This window comes from Chiloscyllium plagiosum, unplaced genomic scaffold, assembly GCF_037043375.1.
Source record: "Chiloscyllium plagiosum isolate Xiang-an unplaced genomic scaffold, Cpla_swu_hap1 HiC_scaffold_47, whole genome shotgun sequence".
In the NCBI taxonomy this organism is placed as follows: Eukaryota; Metazoa; Chordata; class Chondrichthyes; order Orectolobiformes; family Hemiscylliidae; genus Chiloscyllium; species Chiloscyllium plagiosum.
The window spans coordinates 3,792,629-3,809,172 of record NW_028270185.1 but is presented as its reverse complement, the minus strand read 5'-3'; the positions used below and the strand labels follow the sequence as shown (position 1 = coordinate 3,809,172).

At 41.5% G+C, this 16,544-nt stretch overlaps 1 protein-coding gene across 3 annotated transcripts in view; it reads right to left on the bottom strand.

The window, feature by feature from the left end:
• sae1 (SUMO1 activating enzyme subunit 1) overlaps positions 1 to 16,544 on the bottom strand; it is a 109,161-nt gene that overhangs the window by 75,025 nt on the left and 17,592 nt on the right. For all 3 annotated transcript variants that reach the window (XM_043680745.2, XM_043680748.2, XM_087983852.1), the window contains exons 4-5: positions 11,026 to 11,168; positions 10,037 to 10,136 (exon numbers count right to left, since the gene is read on the bottom strand). In XM_043680745.2, coding sequence (XP_043536680.1) covers positions 10,037 to 10,136; positions 11,026 to 11,168 — 243 coding nt within the window. The remainder of the gene's footprint in view (positions 1 to 10,036; positions 10,137 to 11,025; positions 11,169 to 16,544) is intronic.

Below are 16,544 nucleotides of genomic sequence, written 5' to 3'. Positions count from 1 at the left end.
AGGAATGGAATAACGTTAATCATTTACCAGACACTCACCAAATAACAAGCTCCTTCTCAGGTAGGAGAGGAAGGAACAGTTCCTGGAAAAAGGTAGAAATGGCAACAGAAACAGAGCGTTCCTTTCTCCTTTGCTCATTTTAATCACCTTTAATTAAGCATTTTATTGTAAGTCATACTAAATTGGCTAGTTTTATACACTCTAACACAGAAAGCCTGGCTGCCACATTTAATGAGGAACTGGTTTGAGCTGCTTCTTAATAAATCTTAATTGCTCCTCCACTGGGGCCTTGTCAATTGCAGGACTTGCCAGAAGGTGCCAACTTGAAGGGAACAGCAAACTCCAAATAGGACCCCATTCCAGATATTACAGTCATACAGCACAAAAATAGACTCTTTGGTTGTTTGGCCTACTCTCTTAACCACTATCCCTACATGTAAGTGTTTGAGTAACTTGAGCCATCCCACACTTAGTTACCCCTTTTATCAAATTGCTATCTTCTGATATACTACAGTTCTGAAAGTGCCAGAGAACCCTGATAAAACCAGCGACAAACAAGTGACCCTTAATGAACTGTGGGATGATGATGACAGTCATGCCTGAGCCTTCTCTACAACATCCACAAGCATTTGATGTAGACTTTAGTGAATTTAGGCAATGGCCACAGCATATTGCCTTGTTCCTCATCATTAAACCTAGCAGCCAATTACAGCAATGAAATGGGCTAGAGAGCTACTACCAGCACCCCACCCAAATTCCGTCAAGTACCATGAACAGTTGTGAACTCAGCCACAGTTCTACCAGCGGGTTCTATTTATAGGTACCAACACACTGAAATTGTTAATACGATGTATCTATTTCTAAATCAACCCAAATAAACAAAATTGACAAGGTTTACTTCGGACAGATGAAGTAAATGAAATAAAAATTGCTGGAGAGGGAGGATATGGTTCTTGAGATCTTCAGATAAGCAGCACAGCCTTCTCCGAAAGGAGAATGATCCACAAAAACCACATTTCCTGGAAAATGTACCCACTTGCGGACACACTTAATAATGGTCTGTACACCAATACCACAAGATATTCCACTCCATACTGCAGCATGCCTTTGATTGGTCTATAGAGGATAGATTATAGAATAAAAATAATCTAAACCACACAAGACTTTTGTTAGCTCGCTGAGTCTCATGACTTTACTCCAAAAGGCGAATGACACCAGACAATAACTGCAGAAACTAAACATGGGTTCAAGTTCAGAGAACTGTGAACAAATTTCAAAAAAAAAATAGACATCAGCAGCTCTTGCTTTTTTTTTTGAGTCATCTTCATTATCCTCCCCTACAAATTACCTGACTTGCGAAATATACTAAGTTGAAAAACACAATTAACTTGCTGAAAAAGTTACAAATATCAGAACTATAGCATCAATGGGTTGAATGGTCTTCTCCTCTCTGATGATTATGTTCCTTCGGCAATTTACATATAGGTGGCTGAACATTTCTCATGTACAGTACAACTATTTAACATTTCTGCTGATCCCCACTCAGATTCTGCGATAAATTTTCCTTCTGCAAGGCTTATGTGAATGAAGGCAACTGATCTGGGTAAACTATTGAGGTTGCACAATTAAATAGCTGACTTTATCAATCTCCCCTAAAAAAACCTTCCCCCCCTTTATCTCTTGGCCAAAGGAACATTGTCTTAATTAACAAAAACACAACAGCAGCAGGATCTGGTCATATACAAATGGTTCCTGTAGAAGACATTCAGCAGCACTCAGGACAACAGGCAGGGTTCTCTTACTTCCCAACACGTAATCATTATAAACATTATAATTACTTTCTGCTGTGCTTTTGTTCATTTCCAGCTAGCCTTCCACTAAGGACTCGGTTGATCTGACAAAAGGTACAGGGCTCTTTTTATCCTGCAGTGTCGAACAGGTCCTGTGTGTTAATTCAAGCTTGCAGGCGCCAGGAGGAGATGAACACACTCCTTAGATTGCAGCCAGACTGAAATACAATATCTTCAATACCATCTCAAGCCAGCAGAACCAACGGAGAATCACCGTATTATTGCCAACAGATTGTTTAGAATGTAATAAACTACTGGAAAAACAGATTTGAGAACTTGACTTCTTGTGCAAAACTAAATACATTCTAAATTAATGCACAAAACACTGCTGTAGTATAATCCAATTCCTCAGTGCAATACTGAATGCTGCAGTGCTGCCTTTTGGACAAGAAAGTAAATAATTGGACGGTTTCAGGATCACATTTTTGACTAATACCAACCTTCAAGAAGTAAGTATCAGAAGTTAATGTGGGCGGCACAGTGACTCAGTGGTTAGCACTGCTGCCTCACAGCACCAGGGACCCGGGTTCAATTCCTGCCTCAGATAACTGTCTGTGTGGAGTTTGCACATTCTCCACGTGTCTGCGTGGGTTTCCTCCGGGTGCTCCTGTTGCCTCCCACAGTCCAAAGACGTGCAGATCAGGTGAATTGGCCATGATAAACTGCCCATAGTGCTAGGTGCATTAATCAGGGGTAAATATAGGGTAGGAGAATGGGTCTGGGTGGGATACTCTTTGGAGGGTCGGTGTGGACTTGTTGGGCTGAAGGGCCTTTTTGCATACTGTACGGAATCTAATCTAATCACTCGACTTCTATTTACAGATTAGCCCAGGCCTCTGGATTACTAATTCATCACACAGCCCTACTGTAAAGCAACACAGCTTGGAAATGAGATGCAGTCAATGATAATGCAGATTTTATGATAGTGTCCCTACAGCTGAGACAGGAGGTCTGGGTTCAAATCACACCTGCTCCAGAGGAGCATTAGAACAAGTTAATAAAAATAACTTTCCTTCGCTGAAGTAATGGATAAAGATTCAGACATGGTTTTAATAATTAATTTTGGTCCATCTGTTTTGTTCAGGGAATGATTTTACTTTCAAATTTATTCCTCGGATAGAATATTGCTGGCTAAATCAGAATATATTGGCCATCTCTAAATTATCCTGAAGGAAGTAGCGATGAACTTCCCTTTTAGAGATGTAGCTACACCCAGTGTTTTAGGGAGTGAGTTCCAGGATTTGACTCAGCATTGAAAGAATTATAACATAGCCCCAAGTCAGGAATGGTCTGCAGATCAGAGGATGGGGTTTCCATTGTCCTCTTGCCCCTGTTCTTTGTGTGGAGGTGGCTGCAGGCTTGGACGATGTTGCAAGAGGAGTCTTGCTGAGTTACTACAGTGTGTCCTTGCAGATGGTATGCATTGCTGATACTGAATTGCACTCACCTAGGCATGAGGAGAGTATTCCACCAGAGTGTTAACTTGACTTGTAAACTGTGGAAGGTTTGAGAGGCAGGTGGGTGAATTATTTGCCTTAAAATCCCTAGCATCTGAACTGCTCCTGTAACCATTTATATGCTTAATCTAGTTCAGTTTCTGGTCAACAGTGAACCCAATGACAGTAAAGCTATTGAACATTAAGAGCGAATAGCTAGATTCCTTCTTGCAGGAGATAGTCATTGCCTGGCATTTTTGGGGTACAGATATTATCAAGCCAAAACTGGATGTTGCCCAGGTCTTGCTGCATATGAACACAAGTTGCTTCAATGTGAAGAGTTCCTGAACTTTGTACAATTAGTCAGCATCACCATTTCTGACCTTATGAATGAAAAGGTAGGTCATTGATGAAGCAGCTGAAGTTGGTTGGATCTAGGACACTACCCTGAGGAACTCCTGCAGAGATGTCCTGGGGCTGGGACGCTTGAGCTCTAACAACCGTAACCACCTTCTATGTACTGATGATGGTCTCTCCCCACCCCGATTCCCACTGATTTTGGTTTTCCTGGGACTCCTTGGTGCCACATTTGGTAAAATGTTGCCTTGATGTCAAGGGTAGTCAATGTCATCTCTGGAAGTTCTTCTGGCCATGTAGTGAGACACAGACTTGGAAAATGTCAGACAACATTTGTAGTCTGTGCTGTTGTAGCTCATATCAGCCTGAGCTGTTAATGAGAGAAGCCCATCTGGTTTCAATAATGCTTTGTTGAAGAAGAAAGTGTGGATGAGCCAAGCAACAGCCAGACTTCTAGTTTCAGGTGGAGGTGAATGTAAGATTAGGCTCACTCCTCACCATGGTCAAACAAAAACAAACAGTTACTTTAATTGCTCATGCAAATTCAGACAAGCCCTTTCTCCAACAACATAATACCATCACATCCAGTCACTGGAAACTAAATAGGTTTATTTTCTTCGCCAGATCAGTCTCATTTATGGGGTTGGTGGTGGTGCTGACGGCCAGGGCAGGTGGGAGAAAGCAGAGTGCAGGGAATGGAGAACATGCACACTGCTTTCTTCAAAACACAAAATCTGAAGTTCCATGCAATTAGAGGAGAATTCTACTTAATTCAGTTACCAGTGCCCTCCCTGACCTGGGGTTCATGACCTGCCAGAAGTCAACGCCTTCAGGAAAGATGAAATGTGTTTTGTTTTCCTCTAAAAAGTAAAACAGATTGGTTGGAGAATCATTCCACGGCGCTGAACTGAAGACATTCATTCAGACAAAGCATGGCATCATCGAGCCTTTGAGGTTAAGTGGAGCCGCGGGTCATGACCAGACAGGTCAACCATGGAAAAGATTTTGAGACGGAGTTCTGCTTTAGTAAAAGAAAGTGAATTAGTGATCTTTTTAAACAAGGCCTCAAACTGTAAGGATTGAGAAAACGTACACAAAGTTGTCAACTGAACCAATTAGTAGAACGTCGCAATAAATTTATTCCAGACTGATTGATTTGATGACAACTGACCTTCAAAACAGCACAGAAGGAATCTGAGTTGTTCGGTCTAAGAATTATCCAATTAGTCCCAATCACCAACCTCTACTCCACAGCCCTGCAAAATCTCAACTAAGGCCTGGGGCCATAAGTCAACGTTGTTCTAACTTACTGCAAGAGCAGCAAATCTCTCACTCTGAAAAGGGAGGAGAGATGACTGTTGTTATTAACAGGAGGAGCCAACACCACAGCATGGCTCCTGTCTGGGAAAGAGAAAGGGAGAAACATTAGAAGCATTTTACACCTTTAGAAGGCCATGAAATACTCCAGCAGAAACAGTGATGCAAGCAAAATTCCTAACAGCTCCCAGAAGGAAAGTTAATAAATCATTCACAAAAGGATCTGGTTCAAGTGGACAGAAGTTTCAGAGAGCTGGCACGGGCATGATGCAGAGTGGCCTTCTGGGGTCACTGAATTCAGTAAGTTTTAGAGCCAAGATGTTGCTTCAACAACAGAAATCCTGTTACAAAGGAACTAGATACCTGGGAGATATGAATGCATAAAGAAGAAGTTACCAATTCAGAATTTTCCTACTGATCAAAGGGAAATGGACCCTTGATTTGCTGTCATACTGTGTTTTAGTTAATTGACTACACTCACTCAAAGCAAGTATAGTGAGCTAGCTCCATCAAACATATAAACATAGGTTGCCATTCAACTGTTTACACATTGCACCTACCAGACAATTTGGCAACATCACATCAGTGTGAAGCAACTACATGATGCAATACAAGTGAAACCGATCTCTCACAGACTAAATGATTGAATTGAGAAAAAGGCGGTTCACTGTGGTTTACCAATAAGCATGCCAGCACACAACTGTATGACGTGATGCACCCAGTTGCAGGGGGAGAGACACTTGGGGAAGAATGCCAATAACACTGCATCTAACTCCAAAATTCTGGACACTTGTATGAATGATAAAAGCTGTCAAAACTCCTCAGCACTGTTTCACAAAATTTGGGCATTCTCACAAATAGTGTACATCTGTGACGTGTGCATCAGCTGGAACAAATCTACATTCAGCCGCTGTTAATAAGTGATCAGGGCAACCAGTATGGTAATGGTAGGGGAATTCCAGAATGCATTCAAAGCCCCTGATCAAAGATGCCAGGCCTCCTCCATCCTATTTAATTTACACAAAGAGATGGGAATTGTCCCCCCAACCCCAAGTGCTTGCATGCTGGCTCTTTAACAATGCCAATAACACAGTTGCCCAGTACTTCTCATCAGCCCCAATTACCAGCAGTTACTTTAAGAGACAACATTGTCCTTTCACCAAAAACACCAAGCCAAAAAAAATCAGAAGTCTCTGTATAGCAGTTGCAGAGTGAGGATCCTCAAATTGTTGATGCTGTGGTGGTGCTGCAAGTCTAAATGATAATCTCCTGCCAACACTCAGTTTGTTGGAGAGGATAGAGCAGTCAATAGTCTGATTTAGTGTCACAAATACAATTTTGCACAGCAACACTGACGAGATCCTCAGATGATCAATTAAGATGAAAACAATTACACATCATATTTCCTGCTCCTTTTTCCAGCTCGGTCAGTCAAATATAAATCTAATCAGTGAGATTACGGCATGCATTTACTAAATAGGTATTTAAATTTGCAACTTTTCAGAGCTACATTCAGGAGAATGGTTCCTATAATGATGAAGCATATCAGTCCAGCCCCTTGATGCTATCAAAGACAATGTTAAAGCAAGATTTGGAGATGCGGTATTGGACTGGGGTGTACAAAGTAAAAAAAATCACAACACCAGGTTTAACTTTGTATACCCCAGTCCAACACCGGCATCTCCAAATCATGACTACTATCGACACCCCTAACTGCCGACTTAAAGTGGAGAGGATCTCCAAGAAGATCGCATATATTGACACAGACATCAATGTTAAAGCAAAGCTGCCCTCTGTTGGTGTGGTTTAACTCCAGCCCTCAAGTTTCTTTTCAGTGGAAACTGCATCGGGTTGATGCAGTCTTACTTTCCTAGAAATCTAATGCACAACAATTAGCAGAAATGCTGACCAACTCCAAACCCATAAAGCTACATCACCACTACAATAATCAAATAAGGGTTTAGAAATTCAAGGACTGCAGTATGCTGTGATGATCCTGGTGAGTAATAAAGCTACACAATGTTCTCAAACAAAGAGTCAATCTGATAACTTATCGTAACTATTGATAAATATTTCAAAGAGCATGTTGAGATTGTGTAATGAAGACTGTATACAGTAAGCGCATACAGAGAGTTTTGGGTAAACCGACTCACTTTTCGTCCTAACGTGATCAGTAAATGCAATATCAGGCATGAAATGCTGCTTGATTAATTTCAGTGATCGGTCAAAAAGGATGCACTTTGCTTCATCCATTTTAAACCACAGAATCCCTACAATGTGGAAGCAGGCCATTTGGCCTATTGAATCCACAATTTAAAGCTATGCCTCCTTGTGTTAGCCTTCACCATCTGAGGAAAAAGGTTCTCACTGTCAACCCTATCTAATCCTCTATTTATCTTATACATCTCGATTAAGTCACCTCTCAACCCTCTTCTCTCCAACAAAAACAGCTTCAGTTCCCTCAGCCTTTCCTTGCAAGACCTTCCTTCCATACTAGGCAACATCCTCGAAAATGTCCTCTGAACCCTTTCTAAAGCTTCCATATCTTTCCTATGATGCGGTGACCAGAACTGCACGCGACACTCCAGGTCCGGTCTTACCAGTGTCATGTACAGCTGAAGCATGACCTTGTGGTTCCAAAACTCAATTCCTCTACCAATAAATGCCAAGACACCATATGCCTTCTTAACAATCCTATCAACCTGGGTGGCAACTTTTAGGGATTTACGCACCTGAACAGAGAGATGTCTCTGTTCACCTACACTGCCAAGAATTTTACCATTAGCCCAGTACTCTACATTCTTGTTACTTCTTCCAAAGTGAACTACCTCACACTTTTCCACATTAAACTCCATTTGCCACTTCTCAGTCCAGCTCTGCATCTTATCTATGCCCCTCTGTAAACTATAACATCCTTCGGCACTATCCACAACTCTACCTACTTTAGTATCATCTGCAAATTTACTAACCCATCCTTCTACATCATTTATAAAAGTGACAGACAGCACTGACCCCAAAACACATCCTTATGGCACACCACTGGTAACTGAGCTCCAGGATGAACATTTCCCATCAATCACCACCCTCTGTCTTCTTTCAGCTAGCCAATTTCTGATCCAAACGGCTAAATCACCTTCAATTCCAAAACCCCTTATTTTGTGCAATAGCCTACCGTGTGGAACCTTATCAAATACCTTACTGAAGTCCATACACACCACATCAACTGCCTTACCTACCTCCATTTGTTTTGTCATCTTCTTGAAGAACTCAATAAGGTTAATGAGGCATGACCTACCCATCACAAAACAGTGTTAACTATCCCTAATCAAATTATTCCTTTCCAGATGATTATAAATCCTCTTATAACCTTTTCCAACACCTTTCCCACAACTGAAGTAAGGCTCACTGGCCTATAATTACTAGGGTTGTCCCGACTCCCTTCTTAAACAAGGGAACAACACTTGCTATCCTCCAGTCTTCTGACACTAATCCTCTCAACAATGATGACATAAATATCGAAGCCAAAGGCTCTGCACTCTCCTCCCTGGCTTCCCAGAGAATCCGAGGATAACTCCCATCTGGCCCAGGATCTTATCTATTTTCAGATCTTCCAAAATTGCTAAAATCTCCTCTTTGTCAACCTCAATCCCATCTAATCTTGTAGCCTGCATCTCCATACTCTCACTAACATTGCCCTTTTCCAACGTAAATTATCTTATGGACAGAAAACAGTGTACTGGTTTGAAAAAGACGTGGGAGCTGAGACTATAAGAACCTAACAGGGGTACACAGACTTGGTGCTGCAACAATAACAGTAAACCGGTTTAAGTAAAGGTACAGTGATTTCCAGGACAGGCAAATTGAATGTTGTTATGTGAAAACATCTTAACTGTTCAGAGTTTTAGCAAATTTTAATCTCACAACAAGTGTTCAGACCCTAAAGCTGAAGGCATGCACATGCACGTATTTGTCAGCCTGGCTATGGGCAAGGGGGAGAAGATTAGTTTTAAAATGTACAATATTTCTGGCATTTAGGAAGACTCCGCACAAGCTCCTTCTCAGTGGGAGATATTGTAATGCACTCCCACGGACACCTAACATTTTAGTCTTCAAATCTTCACAGGAAGCCTCCTTCACATTAGACCAGGGACAGCACTGGTCACAACAAGTCACCTCGTAGGAAACAAAGCACATCAGCAGCCCTTCCTGTCATGATCACTGATCGAGAGATCAGCAAGTTGCTGCATGAGGCTTGTTATAACAAGGCAGTAACAGATAAAGGGGTGATGAGAGATGTTTATTCATCATCTCAAGCTGCTTTCAAAAGGATTTACTCTCCTTTTACATTACAAATTTGTCTGTTTCAAACTCACGTGTATACTGGTGACAAATTAGACCATGGGCAAACAGGTTGGTATATCATTCAGGTGAAGAGAATAACTTTAAAAAAATTACATATATTCAGTGTCAGGAAGAGAGCAAACGATCTATTCTGCTGGTAAAGATGCAGCAGGATACAGACTTATGCCTTCACAGGCTGTGTAACAATCAAACTGTGGTGCCTCAGAGGTCACTTAACTGCTCTGTAGCTGAACTGCATCAATAGAAATAACCAATCTATTGGAAAAAAAACTCCTAGAGAGTTTATCTTTAGGCTGGAAATTATGTTTCAAATGAGTGCAGCACAGAATTTGAGAGAGTGAGATTTCTGAAGTGACAGATTCATCTCCAGATTTTAACTGAATAAAACAACATAATCAGAACCACCTCAACACTATTCCACTCAAATCAAGCAGACAATTGGAATAAAAGGACAGGAAGGACATCCAAAGAGTTAAAATAAATATCAACATCCATTCGTTACCACAGCAGACTTGGGAGGCTGAGACCAGAGTATATTCAAGAGATGGATAACATTTTAGGTGTTAAAAAGGTGTCAAGTTATACGGAGAGAAAATGAGAATATGGTTAGTCATGACCATACTGAATGGTAGAGCAGACTCGAAGGGCTGAATGGCCTCTTCTTAGTTTTTATTACAGCATTGCTTCAGCAAGAAAGGCTCTTGATTTGCATACCTTTTTGATCAACGTAGTTTCGTTTGGATCAATCTTCACTTTTTTAGCTTTTGGTCCATCTTCCTCACCTGATCCAACTTTCACCACCTTCTGCTTTTCCCTGAAGAATATTCAAATGGAGATTAAATTCAGATGCTGGTTACATTTTCAATGCTTCCCTGCAGTAACATATTTACTTCTTCCGTAAGACACTCTGATGCTTCACTGTGCAAAATCGATGAAATATTGTCCATAACAGAAAGGTTTGACTCAGGCGTGCCAGCAGTTTGAGAATAATGCTTGATGAAAGCTACTTCAAAGATCAAGCTCAACTGAAATTCATCCCAAGGGCTCTAGTCAGGGTGATAAGAGAGGGAGAAGAAACAAAAAAAGGAAGTTAAAAATCACACAACACCAGGTTATAGTCCAACAGGTTTAATTGGAAGCACACCAGCTTTCGGAGTGTCGCACACTTCCAATTAAACCTGTTGGACTATAACCTGGTGTTGTGTGATTTTTAACTTTGTACACCCCAGTCCAACACCGGCATCTCCAAATCACAAAAAAAAAGTCATTGCTGAATATATTCTGACAATGATCAGGAAGAGTAGAGTGGAACCAAGAGGACAGTTGCAGTGACAAAAACAGAAATTGTTGGAAAGTTCAGTATATCTGGCAGCGTCTGTGGAAAGAAATCAGAGTTAACATTTCAGGTCCAGTGACCCTTCCTCAGAACCCCAGAAAAGCTGAAGTTGGGCAATGTAGGAGAGGTTTTAGAGAATGTTGGGGTTGTCCTTCATGTCAGAGCTCTCAGTGGAATTGAAGAGAAAGCAGGGTGGCAATCCACAGCAGTTACACAGTTGACCACCATCAGCTTAGCTGCACATAGTACATGAGATGGAGAAGAGGAAAAGAATACTTCACTGGAAGTACTAAAACCAAGAAAATCCTCTGAGACTATGTTAAGGTGTGTTTGTGGAAAAAAAAACAACTAAATTATTTACACTTACTCCACAAACGTGTGCTCTCCCAAATCAGAAAACATGTAACCGTGGTAACCAAAGACATCACCAGCAAAGAATTTAATGCCGTGCGATCGGCAGAACTGATCGATTCGAACCATCACATCCCGTGGGCAACAAGTCAGGCAGATCTGTAAAAGTGAATATTATAAACTAACTATCAAATAGGCATCAGTATGGATCAATATATTTAGGATGCTAATTTAGGATCCAAGTTTGGTGTCTCTAGAATAACATTAGAAATGTGCAACAGTGGAAGTGAAAAGGCAAATGATGGCACAATATCTTAACAGATCACACTAAATATATAAATGACAGTCTATCAATCACTTGCAAAGCAGCAGCAATTGTAAAAAGTTGCAGCCCCAGCACAGATGCTCCAAATTGGACAAAGATCGATTTATGCAAATATATTTTCTGCCAGCCAGCAAACTTTCTACCCATGCTAATAAAATACCAATTACTGCAATAGCTTCTCTACTTTCTGCTTTGATGTGGCACCTTATCAAATGCATTCTAGAAATCCAATTACAGTACATGTATAGGCACCCCTTTCTCACAGCACAGGCTAAGATGCAAGGGCTTCAAACAGCTTCAAAGCCATGTACCTAAGTGGTCTTTCACCCTCCCTGCACTAATTTTCATTCATTAAAAAAAAAGCTGCACTGTCATTTAGAAAGACAAAGAGGAAGTGCTGGAGAGATGCATGGGCCAGTTATCAGTCTGAAGAAAAATAAATATCACCCATGTGTCTTTCATCATGATTAAACTGTTGATTTTCTTCTCTCATCTCCACTTCTTCCTTACAACCAACCAATTTAATGCTTACAGCAAGTACTGTGCACTTTGCTGGTTTTTACACCATTTCAGATGGGCCGATACATTTACAATAACTGCACAAATAAAGGGGAAATCACACTCAAAACTCCCAATTTCCAAAATGCACAAAGCTCACCAGGTAGAATGGTGGGGATTTTAACAGCAGAACAATTAGGAAATTGCTTCAAAAACAAATCGGTGCTGAACCCACCCTTTGGGCCGCAGTGGTTAGCACTGATGTCTCACAGCACCAGGGATCCAGTTCGATTTCAACCTTGGCCAACTGGCTATGTGGAGTTTGCACGTTCTCCGTTTCCACCGAGTGCTCTGGTTTCCTGCCACAGTCCGAAGATGTGCAGGTTTGGTCAATTAGCCATGGAAAATGTAGGGTTGCGAAAGTGCTGGATCTGGATGGGATGATCTTTGGAGGGTTGGTGCAGACTCAATTGGCCGAATGGTCTAATTTCATACTAAGGATTCTATGATTCTAGAAGAGAATAGAGAACTCTATTTGGGACGGCACAGTGGTTCAATGGTTACCGCTGCTGCCTCACAGACCCTAGGTTTGATTCCACCATTGGGTAACTGTGTGTGGAGTTTGTATGTCTGCCGGGGCTTCCTCTGGGTGCTCTGGTTTCCCTTCTCAGTACAAAGTAGTGCAGGTCAGTTGGACTGGCCATGCTAAATCATCCATAGGTTCAGGGATGTGTAGGTTTGGTGTGTTAGCCATGGGAAATGGACGGTTACAGGGATGGGTCTGGATGGGATGCTCTGCGGAGGGCCCGTGTGGACCCAATGGGCTGAATGACCTGCTTCCACTCAAAACCATGCACACCAAATAACTCCACACTTCAATATCCACATTTTTAGATACAAGTGTCTGTTGCATGATTATTTTTAATGTACAAAACTGGGAGAATAATGCCTTTCAGTAATTTCATGGTTAATGGATTGCAGGGAAAAAAAATGGTAATATTGTCACATGCTTGACATGAAAGAAAAGCTAATATAACACACAGAATCAGACTTAGTTTAATCTTTCCAAAGTTAATAATTATAAATAGAAACAAAAATTGCTCAAGATATTCAGTTGGTGGGGGCACTGGACTCAACATTACCTCTGCTTTCCCTCCACAGATGCTGCCAGACTAACCAAGTATCTCCAGCAATTTTTGTTTTCATTTCTGGTTTGCAGCATCTATAATTCTTTGTTTGACATTTATAATTATAAATTTTTAGATTTTTTGTTTGGGGTGGTGGTGGGGGGGGGGGGGGGGGGAAGCTCCTTGCATAATGCATGTCTAGCTTGATCAATGATGTGGAAAGCTGGTGATTTTGAAGGTAAATAACTGGACACTTGCCAAACAGATTTCAGTAAATGTGGGAACCTGTGTTCTCGCTCCAGACAGCCGAATGTTGCCTTCTGTCAAACCTTACTGAATATAACTGGTACCGGAGAGTCGTATATCACCTCGTGGATGACATTAAAACCTGGATGACCAACTGTCTCAAACTTAATAAGTTTGAGTCACCAACATCTGTTTTAGTACAGGCTGCATCTATTTCAGAGAGAGGGGGATTTCCAGGACTATGCAGGACCTTCAGAAACAAAGGAAGCTCGACAGTGTGAAATATTGCTTTAGTTCTCTAAGAATCAGTCAACTGGAGAATCATTCCTTGCCGGGGAGTGGGGGAGGGAAGGGGAAGGCCGACAAAGAACGAAATTGTGCAAGGTAATCCAACTAAGTGAAATGTGTTTCTATTGCAAGCAACTATGGAGCTTCAATCAGCATTTTCTGCAAATCTATTTTCTCATTCTATCCAAACGTAGCAGCCTTTGTATACAAGTATATATATGTTATCCATCTTTCCCCACCTTCTGCTTTCCCAAACCTCCGTTAACCCCCCCCACATCATGCGCGCACACAGCATGAAACTGATTATGTCCAAAAACACATGCTGTGCTAGAAGGGTAGAAGAATTCAGGGGCTTTTCAAAGCATCAACATACTTCTCTGAATATTGTGATCACCTTCAGTGAATTGATTTTGTCCTGTTTGCTTTCCCATGCTTTACTTTGTCCAGGAATTCTTTTTATATCAGTTTGTCAAAGTTAAGAATCTCAAAAAACACTAAGAAATAAATAAATTACAATCTGTTTTACACTTGTGTAAATCCTTCAGTTTAGAATTGACGGATGTTTTTATGCGTTTACTGTTGACAGAATTTTGGGGATGCAGTTTATTTTTACTCCAACTTGTGTTTGTTGGTTGAGGGGGGTGGAGGCGAAAAAGGGAAATAAATGCTGTCTGTCGAGGTCTGTAACTTAGAGAGAAATAAAGAGAATTTGAGACCATTGAGGAAACAGATGGAGCACATCGACGGAACATCGGAAAGCATCCAACTTCTGATGAACTCAGCAGTCAATCGATTAAACTGCAGCTCAAGATTTTGTCACAGTGCAGATAAGGATCAGACCAGACACGTTCAGATTGTGTTCATAGAGAGCAGCATGAAATCCTTGTTAAAATAGTCACAATGAAGCTTTCAATAAGTGTTTTTACAGTGATGGAAATGATGGATTCTAACCAATGCCTGTACAGATCGGGTGGACAATCCCATTATTACTACAATCCACTTTTATGCTAAAACATGGAAGTACTAAATGGTGCAGCAGTCACCAGATTGGTCACAGAAATTTTCATTCCCTCCCTGCGCACCTTTTTTAATCGCATGCCTGCCTCCCGTGCCCCTCCCTTTTAATCCACTCCAAGTCCCTCCTGCACCCTTCTCTCCCATATGCCCCCTCGCCTGTGTTCCTATCACCCTTGCACAGCCACTCTCCTATTAAACCCCTCTGGTGCAGCCCTTTCCCTACCCACCACTTTCACGTGGTCCCTCCCTTCCCAACACATATCCACTCCCTCCCATTTATTCACTCCCTACCTAGACCCCTTCCCTCCATACATGTATTGATTTGCACTCCCTCTTTTTTACTATCTTTTTCCTTATCTGCCTCTTTCTATTATTGCCCATATTACTATTTCGTCCTACCACCTCACCTCTCCCTTCGATTGGTTACATCTACCCAAACTTTAGCTTAAAGCCCTCGAGGAAAATATTTCTCTCAAACCCGATTGACATATTTGAGGAAGTCATCAAGAAGATTGATGAAGGCAGAGCAACAGACGTTGTTTATTCAGATTTTAGTAATGCCTTTGACAAGGTTCTGCATAGTATAATAATTAGTAAAGTTAGGTCACATGGGATTTAGGGCGATCTTGCCAATTGGATACAAAATTAGCTTAACGGCAAGAGGCAGTGTGGTGGTATACAGTTGCTTTTCGGACTGGAGGCCTGTCACCAGCAGTCTGTTCCACAGGGATTCATTCTGGGTTCTCTTTTGTTTGTCATTTTATATAAATGATTTGGATGAGAATATAGAAGGCATGGTGAGTAGGTTTGTGGATGACACCAAAATTGGTGACACAGTAAACAATGAAGAAGGTTTTCTAAGGTTACAAAGGGATCTTGATCAAATGAGTCAATGGGTTGAAAAAAATGGCAGATGGAGTTCAATTCGGATAAATGCAAGGTATTGCATTTTGGTAAAACAGACAAGGGCAGGTCTTATAACAATTAATGGTAGGGCCTCGGGTAGTATTGTAGAACAGAGGGACTTGGGGGTTCAGGTATAAGATTGCTGATGTTTGTGTCACATATACATGGGGTAAAAGGAGGTTGGCACGCTTGCCTTCATTAATCAAACCTTTGCGTTAAGGAGTTGGGAAGTCATGTTGAAGTTGTAAGTTTGGGATTATGGTTGGCATGGACTGGTTGGACCATTGGGTCTGTTTCCATGCAGAATGACTGACTCTCCTAGTTACCCAGCTTGCTACAGCAACAGTTCCAGCATGGTTCAAGACCATACCAACTTCAACTAGAACATAACAGCCGAGTACAGGCCCTTCAGCCCTTGATGTTGCACCAACCTATGAAACCAATCTGAAGCTCAGCTAACCTACACTATTCCATTAGTATCCATACGTTTATCCATTGACCATTTAAATGCCCTTCAAGTTGGCGAGTCTAATGGTGCAGATTCCACTTTTTCAGTACTGAGGCCAGGGCCAATACACTGGAACCCAGGTCTCCCTCAATGTTTGAGCTATGCACCAAGTTCTCTAATCTTATTTGCCCTGTGGAACACAACTTCTTTCCTGGTTCTACTAATGGCATCTGTCACATGAATTGGAACACCTTGCTGAACTTACAATCACACCACTGTCCATCCCCCAATCTCACCCATTGAGGAGGGCATCTCTAAAAACCAAATCACTTTACAACACCATAGCATTCTCAATGGAATTTCTATCACTACACTTGCCTGGAGCATGGATTGAAACTCTTTACTCAACACCTTTGCCGCTATGAACTGCAAGATAACTCAGATTCATAGTCTCCAGACACTTTGAGGTAGGCACTTAATGCCAGTGATGCAGTTGGCTGATTTCTCCATTCCCTGAAGCAGGCACAAAATCAAACTCTGCTCCACTGAACTCACTCTGCAGTTTGGGAGCTGCCGTGCTATTTTTGATCTGACTGAATGCATCAGTTTACCAGCACAAACCCAGTGCTGTTATTTTTCTTCTCTGATCCACTGACGTCTTATCTGCGTACTGCACAACC